At 40.1% G+C, this 19,891-nt stretch overlaps 1 protein-coding gene across 1 annotated transcript in view; it reads right to left on the reverse strand.

Annotated features, from left to right (window-relative positions):
• SPTBN5 (spectrin beta, non-erythrocytic 5) overlaps positions 1-19,891 on the reverse strand; it is a 100,344-nt gene that overhangs the window by 23,271 nt on the left and 57,182 nt on the right. The window contains 12 exon segments of the mRNA XM_026061676.1: positions 784-861; positions 1,964-2,152; positions 4,059-4,221; positions 4,854-4,975; positions 6,519-6,632; positions 8,538-8,652; positions 9,209-9,327; positions 12,085-12,180; positions 12,863-13,054; positions 13,430-13,585; positions 16,881-17,066; positions 18,050-18,154. Of these exon segments, the coding sequence (XP_025917461.1) occupies positions 784-861; positions 1,964-2,152; positions 4,059-4,221; positions 4,854-4,975; positions 6,519-6,632; positions 8,538-8,652; positions 9,209-9,327; positions 12,085-12,180; positions 12,863-13,054; positions 13,430-13,585; positions 16,881-17,066; positions 18,050-18,154 (1,635 nt within the window).

Below are 19,891 nucleotides of genomic sequence, written 5' to 3' on the forward strand. Positions count from 1 at the left end.
ATCCTTTCAAAAGTTTCATATCAGATGGATTACAAAACATCTAAACAGCTGGATGTTTACATGAACCACTGGAATAGTGGTTCTGTGCGTTGCTGAACTAAAAATGACTGGAAAATGGGTGCCTCTTTCAAGTCTCTTATACTTCAGTGGAGGGGCTGTGAATACATACCTCCAGGCTGAAAGTTACTGAGACAGACACCAGCTGCTAGCATTAGTACCATTTGTACCAATTATGTCTACACTGAACTCAGAGATGTAATTGTAGTTCCTGCAGAGACAGTGAGAGGTGAGGTTTAAGACTGTTTGTGTACTATGTATACTGTACAAGTCGCAGTGTAAGCTAACCATCAGAGTGTATATCCAGCATCCTGCATGGCTTTTGCAGCCTGTGCATCAGACTATGCTTTAAGTTTTTGCAATGTTACTGATACCTGAGGTAGCTAATTTTAAGCTACATTGGATATGTCAGCAGTGACAGCAATGCTGACTTGCACACTGCTGGTAAGCTTACTTGGGTCAGGTATGACCAGTTAGAGATGCAGTCTCAGTTTCCCACTGTAATAGGAGTAGTTGGAATGTTTCATTACACTTGGGGCTGAGAAACCTATCCTGTCTGTGTAAAGTATTGAGGAAAGAAATCTGATCCTAAACTGTCAACAAGGCAGAACAGTAACTTTGGAGGGAGAAGGATCGCAGGAAGGTTCAGAGCACATCATCATACTTCACAGCTCCCTGTCCCCCCGACTTACTGCTGGGAATATTGTTGTTTCTCCGTGTACCTACCCCTAAGTCCTCATTGGCTAGGAAAGCCTCTTTGCTGCTGAGCCAGCTCTCAGTCTGTTCCACATAGCCATAGAATTTCTGTATGGGGAGAGAAAGCAGACACAAGTGTGCTGTAAAGTAGAAGCAGTCATGTCTTGGGCAGAGCATGCTGAAAAATACTCAATTAACTTTCTGGACTATTGCAAAAATTAATCGATAGCACTGCGTGACAATAAGTATTAGATGCTGCAATAGCTATATATGTAACTATAAATATTGTAGCTTTCTCCTTTACAAATATAACTATTTCTTTTCATCTCAGGCATAGGGTACAATACAAGTACTTGTAGCATGTTTGCTAATAATGTAGACAGTTTTCTATACTCTAATTCTTAAAACTATGAGTGGTACCTTTACACTGAGAGTGCTGTGTAAGGTACTGGCCAATGAAAGAGATGGTAATGTTGCCTGAAATAAGTAGAATGTAATACATAAAGAAGCATGAAAGCAGCGCTTACCATATGGTTTAAGTTCTTATATATATGAATTTTTTTAGAAGGGTCTAGTAGCACCAGCTGTTAATTAAGGTATGYGACACTCCCCATTATAAGATCTCTGTTTCAATTATTTCTAACTTTTGCCAACAAGCCATTTGGGCAGAAATTTTGTAAATGGGATAACTGTCTCAGGCAAGTATTTCTGGAAAACTTCAGCCAAAACAGTTCTTATGTTAGAAGAAAGCCAGGGAAAAATACTTTATCTTGTCCATGATACATTTTTCTTCAGATCATTTCATTAAAATGTATGCCTGCCTCCATGTTTTGGGGGTGAGGGTTTGGAATTTGGTAGGGCAGTGGTTTTCCATTTCAAGGATGTGCCTTTTGCCAGCTGCATGAGGGTTTGTGTGAACTTTTGCCAAGTTCTATAGCCTTTGAAAGACATAAGAGCACATATTCCACAGAAACTTCTCTGGTTTGTAAAGATACAACTTCTAAAGGTCTTGCCATCATTGAACATACTCAGCCTTCACTATGCCTTCTGGAAACCACTGAAATGTGGTGTCAAGCCCTGGGTATTATTAGCATATCTTTTGTTATACCATCCTCACTTGATGGTAATTCAATTTTTTTTTATCTGCTGTCTATACTGAGAAAAGTTATCAGTGGGATGCACATTCTCCATTGAATGCTTTTTTACTCACCTGTAAATCTTGAGCCTCAAATAATTTTAAATATTGCTCCTGCCATGCTTGAATCAATTCAGACCAGGCTAGCTGCAATCTGGAGAGGGACTGATGAATCTCAGGGGTTGCATAGTGACCAGAATTGGCAAGTTTCTGACCATAGTTACTGAGAAAGTTGAATCTTTCCACTCGTGCTTCAATCTCCTCCTAAAATATATTAGTAAGGTTGATGTCAAAGGTTTATGGAATGCCAGCTATTCAGGATACAGGCCTTAAGGGGAAGAATATGGACATCAACTTTCCAACACTAGTATTTGTACAGAAAATCATTCACCTTTGAGCTATGGTACCGAAAGAGCATAGAATGGCCTGAGAAAGTAAATGTGGACAATAAATGACTTTATTGCTCTAGGAACAACTGGTCTCCTATAAATCAAAAYTGAGATTCAATTAGGAACAGAATGAAAAATGATTAGAATAAATTAACATGGTTTTGAACATCCATAATACTGTATTCCCCATATTCCCACATGAAAGGTGGTTCTTTTAAAATGAACAGTGCCTAGAATTTTTCCTCTCCTGCCAAATATTAGATTATTGCATTAAAGACACTATTTTATTTTATTTCTTGGGGATAAAATGAAATATATTAAACTTTATCCTCTGGTCTGAGGAAAAGATTGAGCTATGTCTGTATATTGAATCCTTGAGGTAAAAACATTACAAACAACTGTGAGTCCTGCAAACTGAATGTGGAATTCCTAATGTAAACCATTTGAAAACAAAAAATAACTCTATACTGAAATAACAATGTGCATTAACTTGTAAACCATCTCAAAACTATGGCATGGTCTACTAAATGTTTCAAATTAGCACTGTTGTTTTTAGGGTTTATTCCTTATTTGGGTTGGCCAATCTTAGCTAACACATCTGTAAGAAGATAGCCACTTTGTTTTTTATTCAGATTAGCACCTTGTGTTTAATTCTCGACTCTCCTAAGGACTTTGGTTTGTGCCACTAGCCTGAATGAAAAAATAATCCATCTCGTCTGATCTATAATTTTAGTTTAGTGAACATARTGCAAAAGAACACATTTCTTGGATTCCTCCTTCTCTGTATGACTGTCTCCTTAGATCTGTTTGGCTTCCTTTGCTAATAGATATTAAAGGCCTAGATCTTGCCACTTTCAAAACTGGAGTATAACAATGGTTTGGGGCATTTCTATTGTAGCAAAGAATTATTAGTATGGTTGAATAAGAGCGTGACATGAAAGAGCATTGTTAAAATAGAAGACTGAAAGAGGAGGCGACATCAGGTGCTAGGTATTAAATTCAGATCTAGAATTGAATCAGAATCATAACAAACTATTTGTACTAGTAATGGGATCCAAACAGCACTGGATTTTCACCCTTGATATTATTAATAATTTTGGGAACATGCCTTTTAGAAAAGGTAACATAACTGCAAAGAAAAAATAAAACAGTAGGATGAAGTGCATAATGCTAGGTAGAAAGTAAATTGGTAATATAGGTCTTTTTTCTGAAGTTAATTAACAATATCACCCCTTTTAGAAAATTCACCAAAAATATTAGCCAAATTAGCCACCAAAAGAATGTGCGGTAGTTTGTACTGGGGTACAAAGTGTTTCAGCAATGAATGTATAGTACCAGTACCACTCAATGGCAATTTAGTGTCCTGTGTGAAACAAATTGCTGGTTTTATTTTCCTCTCAGGCAAACGGAGTTAAATGGCAAAAGCTAGCCCAAAGCTAGCATTGATTAGTATGCTTTTTGGCAATCTGAGCAAACAGATCAGCATTAAGTGTGTTTTGAGACAGGATCAGGTTTTTTTACCTGCAGAGTTGGACAGAAGTACAGGTGAGAAGTAATGCAGCTTTCTGGGACTTTTTGCAGAGGCATGAACTGCCAAACAGCCCATGGGATAGATTTCTGTCAATACCTAGGTGACTTCTGTTCCCAGCATGTTACTGAAAACAGTTTGTTCACCACGTTATTGACAGGTGCATGCAGCAAGGTCCTGCTGTGTCTGCAGCAAGTAGTTCCCATGGGAAAGTCCACCGGGATATTCAATTGGGAGCAATGATGATACTTGCCTTTCTCCCCTGATGCTCCTCGATCATGCTTTCCGCTTCATTTGGGCTTTTAGGAAGCCCTGCTGCTTCCATCAAGCCTCTGATGTTTTGGGTCCAATCTAGCATCTCCTTCATCTCAAAATTAAACTTCTGCAACTGATATGAGGCTGCCAGCTTCTCTTTCCTGCCACACAATGTGCAGTTTAGCATTAGCCAACATAAATTTGCCTAGCTTCCTTTCCCTCCCCATTTCCAGAGGAAGGTGTCCTAGGAGAAGCTGAATGACGTAAGTGAATTTGAGCCTTCTAGCTTTCCCTTACAGCTCCCTACAGTCTTCATGTTTAAATCAAAATCACAAGAGATACATGCTGTGTTGGAGGCAACACACTTACCTTATTCTCTACATTGGTTCATTAGGACAAGAACTGTAAAAACCTTCAYAGCAGTTGCCTCCAGGAACTATTCCAGCTCAGGCCTAAGCCTTTGCTGTTTTGGAAAAACCCAAGAAAAGAATCTTCTATAACAATCCAAAAATAAGTGCACATAGGGTTCATGACAGATTTAATCTGATAGTCTGGAGGCATTTCAGTAACATTATTTAGTGGAATAAGCTAAAAAATAATTGCATTGGTTTTCCTGAAATCACATCTGTGGAAATTTTGTTGTACCAAGTCATCCTTGTTCCAATGCAGGTGTCTTAGCTGCCTGTGTAAGATTTTGTAAAGGATCCTCAAAGAATTTTGGAAAGATTTGTCACCCCAGGGAGCAGCTTTCCTCCTGATGATGAGAGATGTTCAGACCACTAGAAGTCTTTACCTTTGTTTGGCCTGCCCCTGGAGTCGTAGCCAGTTGTTTTTCATCTCATGTTTCTTCATAGTCAGTTTGTCATTTATGGATGGATTCCTTGTGGAAAGGCGGAAAGATTCCAATTCCAATGGCTGGGAAGAGATTTATAGTACAGTGACTTTAGGCCAAATGGTTATATCCATTCCTGAGTTTGACTTCAAGGACAAGTAGCTCCTTTTAAGATCCCAGTTTTCAAAATCGGGTACTTAGATTACAACAACAAAATAYACAAAAGGACTTGTTTAATGCACAAAAGATACATATGTATTTGCAAGAAATTGTCCACATGCAGAAACAGATGTGTGTTGCTTTGCATACACAAACCTTAATTTACAATTAAGAAGACAGTTTTGCAGAGTGGGGACAAACGCAGAACAAAGTGCTAATTATAACCTCTATTAGCCTAAATTAAGATGGATAATAGAGTCATGGAGATAAGGCAGTACACAGGAGCAACCAGACTTGTCTTTCAGCAAATGACTGGAAACTCCTTTGTTTCTGCTTCATAAAACAGCAGCTCCAAAACATAACTTTCAATGTAGACTTCTAGTTGATGCTGTTTTAACACAACCTGGTAAACAGACACTCACCAACTCAGGTTTATAGTTGCTATCTTTCTTCTGTTACTCCATCAAGTTGATGAAAATGAAGAATTTTAATTATGTAGAAAGAAGAATGTCCCAGGCTAGTTTTAATCCATAAGAAAACTATAGATATTATACTTTTGACATTATTTGTAGCAGCATCAAAAACAAAAAACAAAAAACTTTGCTCATCTTCCTGCTTCCATGCAGCACTCCCCCATATAGCCTTGCTAATTCTATCTGTGGAATGCCGAATAGTAATTGCCCACTTTTCATATGAGAAATATGAGAGTTAGCTAACAAAGTCACAAGGTGTGATGATATCACCTGTTGCACACTACTGTGAAGGAAAGAAAGTTTAGAGAAAGTTTGCAAAAATGTGTTCCATATGAAAAAACCTTAGTACTCTGGTCAACAGTAAAAATGGTGAAAAGATGTCATGGGATTTCTGCTACTGCAGTTCAGCTGAAAACATTAAAAAAATATGCAATTACATAGGAGCTCAGATGCATATTTAATGCTCAGATTAAACCATGCAAACTGGCCATTTTACAAGAACAAGAGCTGATCAGGGAATGATAACCTAAGATTTTTTGTTCTAATGACTTTATCCAAAAACCATATGCACTGCAGTTCAGCTCTAAATAGAGCTAAAGTCAACATTTTGGTTCATGTCAGTACAGAAAATGGGRGAAAGACTGAGAGTTAAATTTGGATTCCACACTTTCCAAGAGATACAGGACAGTGTAATCTGGCACCTAGATGAGTGCCAGAAAAACAACTAACATGTTAAAAAAGGACTTCTCTTCTTAGATTTGGTCCACCAGGAAGAGGACATTTCATACAATAAATTAGGATTAAATGGCATAGGATAAAGAATCACAGTATTTTACTAAGAAGAAACCTGCATGCTCTACTATACCTGCTGCCTTCTCATTGCAGTGCAGTTCATGCTGGTGAATCTGAAGGGTTGTGTTGACTTTTACATCATATTTCCAAGAAGCAAAAATGAACATTGTTATAGTATCCTCTGTGTAGCCCCACTTCTTACCTCCATTTTGGACTTAATAACGCTGATTTCTCTCTCCATCTCTTCATGCCTTCGAATCAGGTTTTCCACACTTTCCACATCTTTCCCATAATCCAATGCTTGTATTAATACACTCTGAAGGGGGTAAGAGGGAGGTGCAAATGGCAAAGATGGCAAAAAGCAAAAGGATCATATCTCAATTCTTTCAAATTGTCCCATTCTCCCCTTCTTTTTTTGCCATCTAACTTTTTAAATTGCCTTCTTAAATTTCAACAGGGCACCTTATGTCTGCACTGTTTACGGAGAAGGAACAAGACTTCACAACTCTTTAAACAGTCTCAATCCTCCTTTACTTGGGGTGCCACTGGGCATTCACATGTAAAACATAAAGGCAGGAATGCTTCCCTACATTTCTCAGTCCTTCTTCTCTTTTTTTTTYCCCTAGACCAAAATAGCCAAATATTTCTGATTCTGTTGTTGTGTAGAAATTTGCAAGAGCATCTGTTCGATGAAAACATGGAAAAAAATTGACCCTTAAAATTCTACAAGAAATAAAATCCTGGACAATTAAGAAATACATTAGTAAAAGTTGTTATAAAAACATTCAAACTACTAGTTTGTAAGCTGAAGTAGCCCCTACTGACTTATTATTCAAATAGATAGCATATAGTTATATGCATGAAATGATTAGTTTTTATGTAGCATTTTTCTTCTATTAACCTGAATAGAATAAACAAGGACAGACATTTCTACCTGCATTTTCTGATGGAGAAAATGAAATATAATGAGATTTTTATATAACTTTTCATAGTCACATATTTAATATGAGTACATGTCACAGTTCAGTAACAGGGAGAGATACCCAAGCTAGCACTGAATGAACAAGCTTTGAATTTGGAACAGTACTTTAATGTTAGAAGTTGCTATGTTCTATCTAAGTAGCTAATTTATTCATAAAAAGCTTTATGGTAGCTCAGCTAATGGCTTTTGGACTTCAGAACCAACTTGGATAGCTCTGCTCAGCATTGTCTCAAGGAGATGTACTCTTGCATCAGTAACACAGCAAGAAACAGACCCCAGTCTCTTAGCTTCTTAGATCTGCATCCTGCTCACTGCACCTTCTTGTGTTTCTTCCCTGTGGAAGGATTTACCAGATCACATGCAGATGTCTATGATGCAGAGATGCCACTGCTCATTTAGTTAGCTAATTCCCTCTATCATCAGTGGAAAGAAGGAGGCACTGTTGGAGCATGATTCATCGCACCTTCAAGAGGACATCTGAAATAGGTTGGACACACTGTGCTCTAGAAGTACCTATTTCTTTCCACTAGTCAGTGTGAAAGAAGGCCATGGACGACTCTTCTGGATATAGCATTTAGTCACCAAGGTAAAAAGYACTATTTAATTGGAAATATCATTTGTCTAGAGAATATTTATTAGAATCATAGAATCACAAAAGAATTGTGATTCTCTGGAAGTCATCTAGTCCAGCCCCTGCTCAAAGTAGGACCAACTTAGATCAGGTTGCTCAGGGCTCAGTTCAGCTGAAATTTGAACATTATCAAGGATGGACACTCCACAGTCTCTCTGGGTAACTTCTTCCAGTGTTTGATCACTCTCAATTTGATTTTTTTTTCCATTTACATCTAATTGGAACTTCTCTTGTTGCAACTTGTGTCTACTGACTATTCTTTCACTGTGAACCTCTGAGAAGGGTTTGGCTTCATCTTCTCTGTAACCTCCCATTAGATAGTTAAAAATAGCATCCCCTCTTATTGCAGACCTAATCTATAATTCCTGAAAATACATTTCAAATTTACATTTTTAACCATGAATGCCTTAGAGTTGGTAATCCATGAAGTGTTTTGATGATATTTTAGCCATCCTACGAAATCAGTACATAGAAAACTATCAAAAGTCACTGCTGGATACTGTCTAGCCATTAGGCTGCCTGGGTTTATCATCTGTTGCCAAAATAGAAGCTGGGTGAATGGTAAAGAACATTTTCTCATGTCCATCAATAAAAATGTGAGAACTCACCTTCTCACTAATTCTTTCTGTGATGTCATCAATTTCCCTGATTAAGGCATGAATTTCTAGGGCTCCCTCCAGCCTCCTCCTGTATGCATTCAGGTTACCATGGAAACTGTTCCACCTGTTATTGAAAAGAATATTTTAGAGGTGAGGACTTCCACAAGTGAGGTTCATGACACTCAAATCTAAGTAGAAAGACTGGATTCTGAGCTACCTTGTGCACTGATCCCCACTACCCTATAACAGAGAGACTTCATAGAGGCAGAACATTAGCCTAACAAAATAAATATCCAGCCATCTGGATATATCTATTCTAAATCTATACTTTGGAATCTTTAACACTCTGCTGTGAATTAGTGGGAGTAAGATGAACTTCATCAGGATGACTACGTGGACAGACATAAGTGCCTTAGCTTTGCAAATGTATTCTGCAAAGTGCTGCAACACAGCCTATTCATCTCCAAGGCTAGAAACATGACCTATCCCTGCTGTATTAGAAAACCTTCTGGCTAACTGCTAAGGGTCTTGAAAGGCAACTCCATTGCCTGATATTTGGTAGCCATGATGTTAAAGGAGAAAGTATGTATTGGAACTCCTCCTCTTATCTCAGCCCACTTCAGAGACCTAATCTTCCCTTCCTGTTTTTGCTTCACACAGAAGCTTAATGACATACTCACTTCTCATTGAGCTGCTCCCGGCGCTGATATATTGTCTTTGTTTCTTCCTTGTTCTGTCTCTCCAGTTTCATGGCCAGGACATTGATAGCCTTAATGTGTGCATCATCCACTGTCATCTCCTGTAAAGTGAGAAAAGGAGCAAAGGTCTATGTTCAAAATGCTTGCTGAGCTTTCCACTGAGACATGAAAAACAACAACAACAATAAAGCAAGTGTTATGCCCCACTACCGAAAATTTCGGACATGTTTGCTCTGCTAACATGCTGTTACCAGTGCCAGATGAGAAGAGAGCAGAGGTAAGGAAAAACTTTCATGGCTACAGATACAAAAATAATCTAGGTCTAGACAAGGACCCTCAGAGCTTCCTATATAATCCAAGCATTCCAGCAGGGGCTCAATTGTTGAGGAAACACAGGAGCAGCTGTTACTTATGTAAGTGGCTGCTGTGGAATAGCTGATGTGTGGCAGATCGTTCCTCTGTCAAAAAGGCAGTGATTTGTGGCTCCTGGGCCTACTCACTGTTTTTCCAGATAGACTGCTGTCCAGAAGTGCCTTCTGTACTGTGGACAACAGGATTAAAATCCATACAGCCTTGAGAAACCCAAGCAATCCACACATCTGGTTGCAAGATATGTCATTACTTATTCTTCTAAAGCAGTATCATTGTATCTTAAAAGGTATGCTAAACCTTTGAGACAGTTTGCTTCCCATGTACCAGTGCACCATAGAAAGGAAAATATTTGCACATAGCACATATAATTTGGACTGTAGTGGAACAGTTGTTCTTTTGGAGCATGACCGACAGCCTACACTGAACACTCTTCCATGATTCAAAAACTTTCTCCATAGAACGGTAAATCGCATGCTTAGCAGAGAGTGTAGCAGAAGCACAGGTGCAAGATGCTAGCACACTGTTAATAGCAGTACTGACTCCATTTGTATTTTATTTATGCTATGTCCATACTAATATGCACGTTTCCATATGTACTTTACTATTATACACAGCTGTAAAGTAAACAAGAAAAAGCAGCAGACAGTAAGATATTACTTCAACAGAAACCCTGCAGTCTCCTCCCCTGGGAACTAGCAGCACTATGTCAAAGACTACGAGTAGAAAAACTGGCAGCCATTAATGCAGAATGGTTGCTCCCTATCCTGATCTCAGATTTGCCCAGTGGGGAAACCTAGACTGGATGGATGCACACACTGTGCCAAGGCCAGCCTGTTTCTGTCTGTACCACTCTATGATGTACTGGATAACTATGCACCAGCTATAAGGGTATCACAGTCCCAGCCTTTCTCTGTAGGAGTTATGTGAGAGTGGTACAGGAGCGGTGGCTAGAAGCTGACAGTATCTATGGCCAAGAGTTTCCTGTAGCATACACACCACCTAAGGTCTACCTTAGTTTATGGTAAGACTTTTGTTCAGAGACTTACACTGACTGGGACACTGTGTTGTTTCTGTCTCTTTCACCATCTTTCTGTTGGGCTACTATGAGCTGTAGCAGAGCCCTTGCTCCATCCCTTAGCTCACAGCTCAGCTGGTGACTGAAGGGTCTCTTCACTTCACTGATTCCCTGGTGCTGAAGTTTGATTAATTTGGTTCTCTGTCCTGATTCAGTGCTAATGCACTGTCACAGGAAATCCTGTAGGGCTCTGGAAGAGGAAGTCCTGGGTATTTTCCTCGGTGCCAGGCATCTCTATGCTATTATTCTGCATAGAAGAGGATTGTCTTCTGCTGCCATTAGGCAACAAAAAGAAAAGATGGGAGCTGCCATAACAGGAACTAGCAACAAGATAAGAGAGAATAGAGAGTAAAGAGAGTATTAGAAGATAACATTAGAGCAAACCTCACTCAGTAAATCCTAATACACCTGTTTCCAGACCTTCATCACAGTTTCCAGGCTAGCAAATCAGCACAGCAGTCTTTCCTATGTGACACTGGGACCCATTTGTCCACATCTCTATCAGTTCATACAAAGGGAAAGGACAAGAGGCTGCTGCAAATGCATCCCCTTGATGGATGAGGTTACAGCTCTCAGCGGCAGGAGCTTAAGCATGTCAGCAGCAGGCCCCTGTTGTGGCAGGACCTGCTCCACAGTGCTCCCAAGGTCTGGCACCCAGGTTAGCACATCCCGCTGGGGGCAAGAGAGGCAGCTGGCGCAACTCACCACTACAAAGGAGGCTCAATCCAGCACAGAAATACAAACTGTGCAGCTGTCCTGTCACATAGCTGCTTTCTGAAGTGTAAACCATTGCTGTATTTTACTAAATGCCAGATTATTAATATTATGATTCATGACCTACCACATGTGCTGTATCAACAAAGGCCCTACAAGATTTATGCTTCATTTGCACGAAGGAGTATGAGAAACTTGTCTGTTTCTCATGATGAGGGGAAGGGAGAAATATAGGAGGGAAATCGACAGAGAGGTCAACTTTTTTGAAGAGTTTGTCCATAGAAGGTCTATATCAACTTGCAGATTCAAAGAAACTCAGCTGAAACAAACATTTTTAATCCACATTTGGGTGGAAGTCACTGTGGCTTGCAGACTTCATAACCCAAACTGGAAGTTTGCTCACTTAAGTCTGAACTCAATTCAGGCGTATGCACCCAGCTTTGCAGCCATGTTGTGCAATCTGAATTTTCAGGTTGCATCAGAAGCGCCTGACAGCTCTGTTTAGACATCCTCAAAGCAGAAGGCACAATGACAGCCAACAATAGCTATTTTAATAGCTTACATAATGGTAATGCTTCCAACCCCCTCAGGATACTGAACTGTATTTGCTACATGGATATGCTGCTGGGCTGAAAAGTTAACTGCTGCTTCTAGTCACACAAGGGAGGTAGAAACAGGCATGGAAAATGCCTCTTACCCCTGATGCTGCTCCACGGAACTCATTCAGCTTTTTCACGAGCTGCAGGCAGTGTTCATAGTCATTTCCCACGTCACCTATGTTAATCATAACTTCCTGGGGAAAGAAGCATCCGATAAGCAAATATTTAGGCTAAGAGTACAAGCACACAATATTCCCCAATGCTTATGCTGATGCAGCAAAAGGGATTCCCCTCAGTTCACCATGACACACCAGGTCTGTGATGTTCTGCCTCTGTAAATCACCACCTTATAGCTTCTGAAGTAGTCTCTTCTGATCTTTACATAACTATGAGCTGAATTCCCAGTTCCCCTTCCAGTCTAAAACTGATCACCAAACATAGCCACTGCATGAAAACTTAGTGAATAAAGTGACTTTTTTTCACTATCAGAAAGAGAAATTTTCAGATTTGATACAAAATGAGGGTGAATGTCGGTTGCCAAATGCTTGAAGTCTTTTTCATTCTAGTTTGCTTTCATTTCTCTGTTTCAATAGAGACATGCATGAGAACACCACTAATAATCACAATCTCTTTATGTGCACTTTTTGAATGAAAAGATGTGCTAATACTGTCCAGCCAGCTCTGGCATGGAAACACTCCAGAATATTTTTAGAATTTGTTGTATCAGTTCTTCAATATTGTTCGTAGAGCACTTCCTGATGCTCCCAGGCAAAAGACACTGAGAAAATATTCCAGAAGGTGACACTTATCAAAATTTTGTTGTTAAATAACAGGTCTCTAGTGTGCTGCTTGGGTTAAATACTGGAATCCACTTACCTTCTCCCTGATCCAGGCTTCCACCTGGTCCACCTTCTGGAGAAATTCCAGGAAATCCCGGCTATCCTCCAGTATCTTTGAACGGGCAGCAACAGCTCTCTTCAACTTCTCCCAATGCTCCTGAAGCATGCGGACTTGATGACGGATCTCCGCAGATTTTGGGTGGCCTTTTGACACAAGGGCTTCTCCTTTCTTAACRTTCAGAAGACAGAATTAGAAATGAAGGTTGCTACTAATTTGTAATGTGATTACTATGCTACATGACCTTTCTAGCAGGAGTCTCTCACTTTCTTAACCTACCCTGCACAAAAAATCACTAATGTAAATCCTCACCTCCCACTAACAGTGCTCAGCTGGAAAGCCTTTACTTCTGGAAGGAATAAAGAAGAGTAAATTTGTTTTTTCCCCTGGCAGGATGACATTCATGGAGTGGGAGCTCCAGCAGAGTTATTACAGATGACTGTGCCCTTCAGCTATGTGATTCACCCTGTCCACTCCATCTACCTGTCCTTCTTTGGATAGAACCTTCAATAATCTCTAAAAACACTGGCAGAGTGTGAGCATTACCTTACTAACAGCTGTGATGATTTCTTCATTTGCTAGAATCTCTGCCTCAAAGACCTGATGTTTCTGCAGCAGCTTCATTTTGTCATGCAGGTTGCTGGGATCTTGTATGGAAGGATCYTCTAGCTTCTGCATGCGCTCACTGATCCAGTCTTCTGCCTGCAGCCAAGCGAAGCATCAGAATTAGCATGACCACTACCTGCCGTCCTGGGGTCTTGTTCCAAAATATACCATTGCTCTGTGCAACTGACTATGCCTGGACTAGGTAGATTGAGCAAGGAACTGACAGCTGAGATTGCCCTTCTGAACTATTCTACTTGACAGGAAATAAAAGCCAGTAGGAATGAAAATAGTTTTTATATAACCACAAGAATAATGAAAAATTTCTTGCATGCCCCACATTTTATTACAAGCCATAAACAGATGATGCAATCTTCTACATTAGACCCTTGAGCAGATATGCAAGCTTAACATGGTAGACAGTTTTAGGATCAGATTATGACAGTTGGACCTTGGATTAGGGCTCTGAATTTCATCTTCTGTCTTTGCCACTGACTGACCTGTAATATGGGTTAAGATTCTTAAAAATTCTGTACCTCATCTATAAAACAACAGTAACATTTCCTGATTTTGGAGATGCTGTGAGATCTAGATGAATAATGTGAAGCAAATAAAACCTTAACCATGGGATCAAGCACTAGTCAGATTATCTGAAACCCAATACAACTCTGTATTTGCTTCTTCTCTTCATTCAAAATGTTCTAATCAGGAATGTTGGATTCAGATACAGAGGTGAACCTTGAGGGCTAACAGTGTAAGTGTTACATGGGGTCAAAATTCTTTCTTAAGGATCTTAAGATTTAAATGTAGGGGATTTAAATGTAGGGAGAACAAAATAAACAATAGGATAGTTAATTCGCCACAATTTTTTTTTAAAGTTTGCTAAACTTCAACCCTCAGCACTGAAGAAAATATTTCCTATCCGTCAAAGCACTGAGAACTGAACATTTGACATATCTTGTAACTGATCCTGTTGTCCTCAGACCACTGAAGTACACCAATGTTTTGACTACATAAGAACAGCAAATTGATGCCAGCTTTATCAGTTTCAAAGTCTCTCAGCTGCCCTTATGGAACTGCACTAAATGCACACAGGACTCAACAACAGGAAGATTTTCCCTGTTAATTAATGATTTGAAATGTTGTTTCAGCTGTTGAAATTATGGCTGCATCAACAATAGCAGAAATAGCTTTCATTAACAGCACAGTCTGCAGAAACCATTCCCCTCTGAAGTACAGTTAGAAACTCAAAGAGCCTTATGTCAAGGTTGTCCAGGACAGCAAACTGTCATCTGCTGTTTTCATTTCTGACACTATCCTCACAAGCTAGGGCCTTCTCCACTATCCAGCCACACATTAACACTTTAAGGACACTTAACTGACTTCTCATTTGAATGGGAGAAGCTATTGGTACAGTCAGAATGAGAAACCAATAGATCCCCTGTATATAGCCACTCAAGGGGTGATTTTTCTCCTACTGTCAGTAATAAGCAGGGGACTAACGACAGAAGTGAACAGAGTCATTTAGTGATCAGTGATCACCACTTTACGCTGATACAAAAATTCTGTTTGTTCAATGGAAATGACTAAAGATGACTGCAGGAGAGAGAGTTTTCAGGGGAGTGGGACCTGAGCTATGGGACTTGTTCTAATAAGTAAGAATAAGCAATGACCTCACTGCTTTCACAGCTAAACTCAAAACTCATCTCTGCAATTTAACTTTCCTTTGGGAGCTATTTTCACAAAAGAACTTGTACACACCCAGAACATCATTAAAATGAAATTAAACATTCCATTCTACCCACTAAAGAGGAAGAGAGGTATTATTGGAACAGTATTTTTTTTAATTCCTTGGTGGCATTCACATTCTACAGTGGTAGGCAATGAATTTAGATTGGCTAGGTAAATGAGTAGCTAGTTTAAGAGCAAAAACTCTCTAGAGGACCCTCGGCTGAGTGAATGTGGAGGATGTTAGATGAGAAAAGGGAAATGTTATTTAATATAGCAGGCCAGATCCTGAGCTATATATGTGCAATTCAGGAAAACAGAATGAAGGGGGATCTCATCCCAAGCATTGACTGGACAATTACAGAGAGATGGGAGGAGATGCAAAATTATTCCTAGCTAATGGGTTGATTGTATGCCCAGAAGAACACTGACAGTTTCTCTGACAGTGAGGATGTTTGCAGCCCCGTGACCTTTCCATCAGAGGTGCATTGCTCTTTCGAAAATATTAGCACTGTGCAATGCATCATTCACTCCATTCACTTCCTCTGCTAGTCTGCAAGGTGGACTGGCTGTGAGGTGGCTTTCCAGTGATAGGAAAAGTATGGCTACATACTATGGGAAAATACTTGGCTGTGTAAATAATTCCTGATACACTCTATTTAAAAAACAGAGTGCAGCTCTGGCTCTTTAATGTRGCCAGAGAAGAGGGTATTTAAATATTTGATTACTTTTAGGTGAGTTCCACATATATCATCCTATAAATGGAATTTTAGAAGCTGTTTACTCTTTAGATTACTCTCTTTTTTTTTAAATTTGGTTGTCAGCAACAGCTGTATTACAGGCATTTGTTTGCTTTTGGTGACAATCCTAATTTGACTTGTGTCATATATTTGACATATATGTCAAAGGACATATGTTCTTTGCATGGGCTGGGAGGTGACCAAGCACCTGCAGTTTTTCTTTCAACTGTGGGGGACATTCCAAGGGATGCAGCAGGAGAAGGGATGCATTCCAGACCAGTAGGAGGGTTTAAAAATGTCCCTCTGGGCCTGAATGCATGTTGTTTATGCCAGCACACCGGATGCTAGCACATTTTTCAGTCACACACATTGTGCTGCCTTTGAAAGACTGACCTAGTATGTCTTTCCAAAAGTTATGCCAGGAGCAGAGCTACTCAGTTACAGGACTAAGGCCAGAACTGGAGAGACAAACAGAGACCAACATGTTCTACAGAGACCAGTCTACAGCAGCTGAAGAGCTGTTACAGCACTGGCTTAGAGGTCTTCATCGAACACTCTGTAGTAAAGCTTGGTGCCCTCCCCCATATTCCTTTCCACTTTGTATCCACCCCAACTTGAAATACCCTTTTTTCCCTCCAAGGGAGATATAAGGCAGTGGCTGGCAGTTATTTTTTTGTTAGTTTTACTTCAGCAGAGTTCCTGATGTGTAAAGCAGCTGCAATGGGCACAATGCCATGATGATGGGGTATAGCAACAGCAGTGGCATTAGAACACTTACCCCTTTGTGTGAGTGTGGCAGTACAGGAATTGCCATACCTGAGTAGATTATCAATCCACCTAGTCTCGGGCAATGGCAAGCACTTCATCCAAAAGAGGTAGGCAGCTCCCCAGCCTTCCACCTCCATCCCAATCTAAACCCCTCTTACCTCTGCCAGGTTCTGGTAGAAAAATGCCAGAAGGAGGGCAGTCTGCAGCTTCTCCCGCCTGCTCTGGGATAGATCCTTGATCTGCTTCTTCCTCTCAAGGATGACATTCAGTTTGCGCTGGATCTGTAGCCCTTCCAGTCCACCAACCTTCTCTAGCTTGCTTGCCTGTTCTTGAAGAGACATCATCTGAGGAGGCAACAAATCTGCAGTCACCTTTGTGCTTCCAAGTGGAGTAAAAGAAACAGCAAAAAAAGGCTCTTTTCCATATCTAAAAGATTCTTTTTTTTTTTCTGGAAGGAACTAAGAATGGCAGGTATATGTTAACCAGCATTGCCACCATCCCTTCCCCCTGTACTATGCCACATCTATGACTACCTTTTCATTTGCCTTTGTAGTGCATTCCGGCTACTTAGATGAATTAAAGTTTCAGTTACAGGAGCCCTGACCCCTTTGATCATCCAGTTCAAGGAATCATGGAACAAGCCTTGACATCCATGAGCGCGCATGGAAAACAGAATGAAGGGGGGAAGCTTTGTGGAAGTCAGGTGTTGGGAGGTAGCTCTCAACATGAGCACTCTGTCAGGGAGCTGTCACAGGGCTGGGAGCTCATTCCCATCTGGGATCTCAGGCACAGCCCCAGGTTTGAGAGTTTAGATCTAGCCTGGGTGAATTACAACAGTGGCCATCAGCCAGGTGGGATCCTTTACATACTGGTGAGCCATCAAGCTTCTGTCACAAGTGCAAGGATGTCAGCCAGTTTTGTACAGACATTGTATACAAAATATATATTTAAATAATTAAGTAAACCATCCCCTCTGACGTACTGTATTTTACTTACTCTGAAAGACACTGTATTTTTATGAAAGAAGCAGAGACTGCTGGTATACACGACACGAAATATGGCCTGCTTTTAATGTTTCTTCTGGTAAGTCCCAGTATTTATTTGACTTACTGAGAGGTTTTCGTGTCTAATACACCAGGAATTGGGCATCGAGTGTTTAACACTTTTCTCCAATCCTCTGCCTCTTATTTCACTAAGCTTTCCCATTCTCTCTTTGGTTCAAGCATATCAGACCTGTCAGCAGTTTATGCTGTTGCCATATTAAAAAAAAAATAAAAATCCTTCCACCTCTTGGATTGGCAGGATATTTGTTGGATTTTTTTTGTACCTTGTCATCTTGTGAAGACAGAAGTTTTTCAAAAGCCTCATGTTTCCTGATCAGTCGCTCCACTTCATCTACAGAGCTTCCAAGGTCACTGCTTTTCAAATAAATCTGCAAATAAAAAAAAGGTGAATATTTTTCTCAGTGGATTAATTATCGCATAAACCTGATTCACAAATGTGAGGAGAGATATTAACTCTAGATATTAACTCTACAGTTGAGAATACACTGGAGAGATGATGCCTGAGAGGAAAAAAAAAAAGGAACAGAAGGAAATTGAAATTGGAAATGAAATGGTAGAGCTCCGTAGTCTTCAGCAAGAAGAAGATGCATTAGCAGATCCTGCGAAGGAAAGTGTCCCATCAGTGCTTATCTCAATCACTAAATCACAAGGCAGGCACTGACTTCCAGAGGTCCTCTAAGAGGTCCTTGTATTTCAAAGCAAGATAACACCGTCATGCTTGACAGATGTCTGTATGGCTTCTTCTTAAAAGAAGCCTTCTGATAACAGAGGCTTTGCAGCCTCCCCCGGCAATTTATTCCTGTGCTTCATTACCTTTACCATTAGCAAGTTTTTCCAAATGTCTAACCTGAAAATACATAGCTAACACTTCACCCCATTACATAATGCCCTCTTCACTGCAGAAAGGAGATAATTCCTTTTACATTTACTGCAGCTTTAAATACATTTGTAAACCGTTTGTGTACTGGGATTTCAATCTTCACTCAGCTAAACTACCCTGATCTGGGCAATCATGCCACATAGGCTGTGTCTTCTTGACCTCTGATTATTCTCACTGTTCTCCTTTGGGTTTTCTCCATTTCCATTTGTTTTCAGGCAGGGTTCTCACAACTTGATGCAATACTCCAGCTGAGGCTGTCCAACAGTGAAGGAAGCACAGAGATTATTTCTGGTGCCTTTCAAACCATAATCTTCCTCATGCATTTGTGTGTGGCGCTTATCTTCTACACAGTACAATGAACTCACTGACTCACATTCACCTTGTAATCTACTATAAGCTTCCAGAACTTTTTCAGAAGAACTGCTGTCAGACCAGCTTGTTCCCATCCTGTATTTATGCAGCTGATTATTCCCAAAGAATGTCATAACTTGCACCTGTACTGAGTGCATAACATCTGTTTTATCTCTGACTTGCTTGCATTAATTCTATTTACTGTCAATCTCATCAATCTCTGATTCAGGAAGACCCCAGCCTAAAATATCAAGGGCAGTTTCAAGGGAACTGACCTCTGCACTGCTCACTTCTAACACTGCTAAGACATTTGCTAACTAATCCATGTGCATCTCTAAGACACCACACTGCTTGTTGCCTACTTTCCTGGTTTTAAGAAAACTGACTGCATGATTATTTCTCCCATACATTCTGTTAGTAGTCAATGTTTAATCAAATGCAAAGTAATAAACAATGTAGTCATCTATTCTCCACAAAAAATAAGCTTTTCTGCAGGCCAATAGCAATTTACTCTTTTCCAATGTATATATTTGCCCACAGGTTTATTTTCCTATTTAATGAAGAGACAATAGCAAGACAAAAACAGTAATCAGTCAGAGGCTCTGATGGGGCATGAGCAAAACTAGCTGCAGACATGGTTCACAGTGGAGCAAATACGGCTGGAGAAACTTTTGGAGTTCAGGCTGCTACAAGGGACTGGATTTGCAGGCTGGGACATACCACTGTGTAATCCATTTTGTGAGCTAATGGAATTGTGTTTCAATGAGGATATGAAATCTCAACCAGTAACTATCTGGGTAAATTGCAATTAGCAGAAACAGAAGAAAAAATCGAGATCAGCCATATAGTGCAAGAGAACTAAGAGGCGGAGAAA

Source organism: Apteryx rowi, unplaced genomic scaffold, assembly GCF_003343035.1.
Source record: "Apteryx rowi isolate R43461 unplaced genomic scaffold, aptRow1 scaffold_183, whole genome shotgun sequence".
In the NCBI taxonomy this organism is placed as follows: domain Eukaryota; kingdom Metazoa; phylum Chordata; class Aves; order Apterygiformes; family Apterygidae; genus Apteryx; species Apteryx rowi.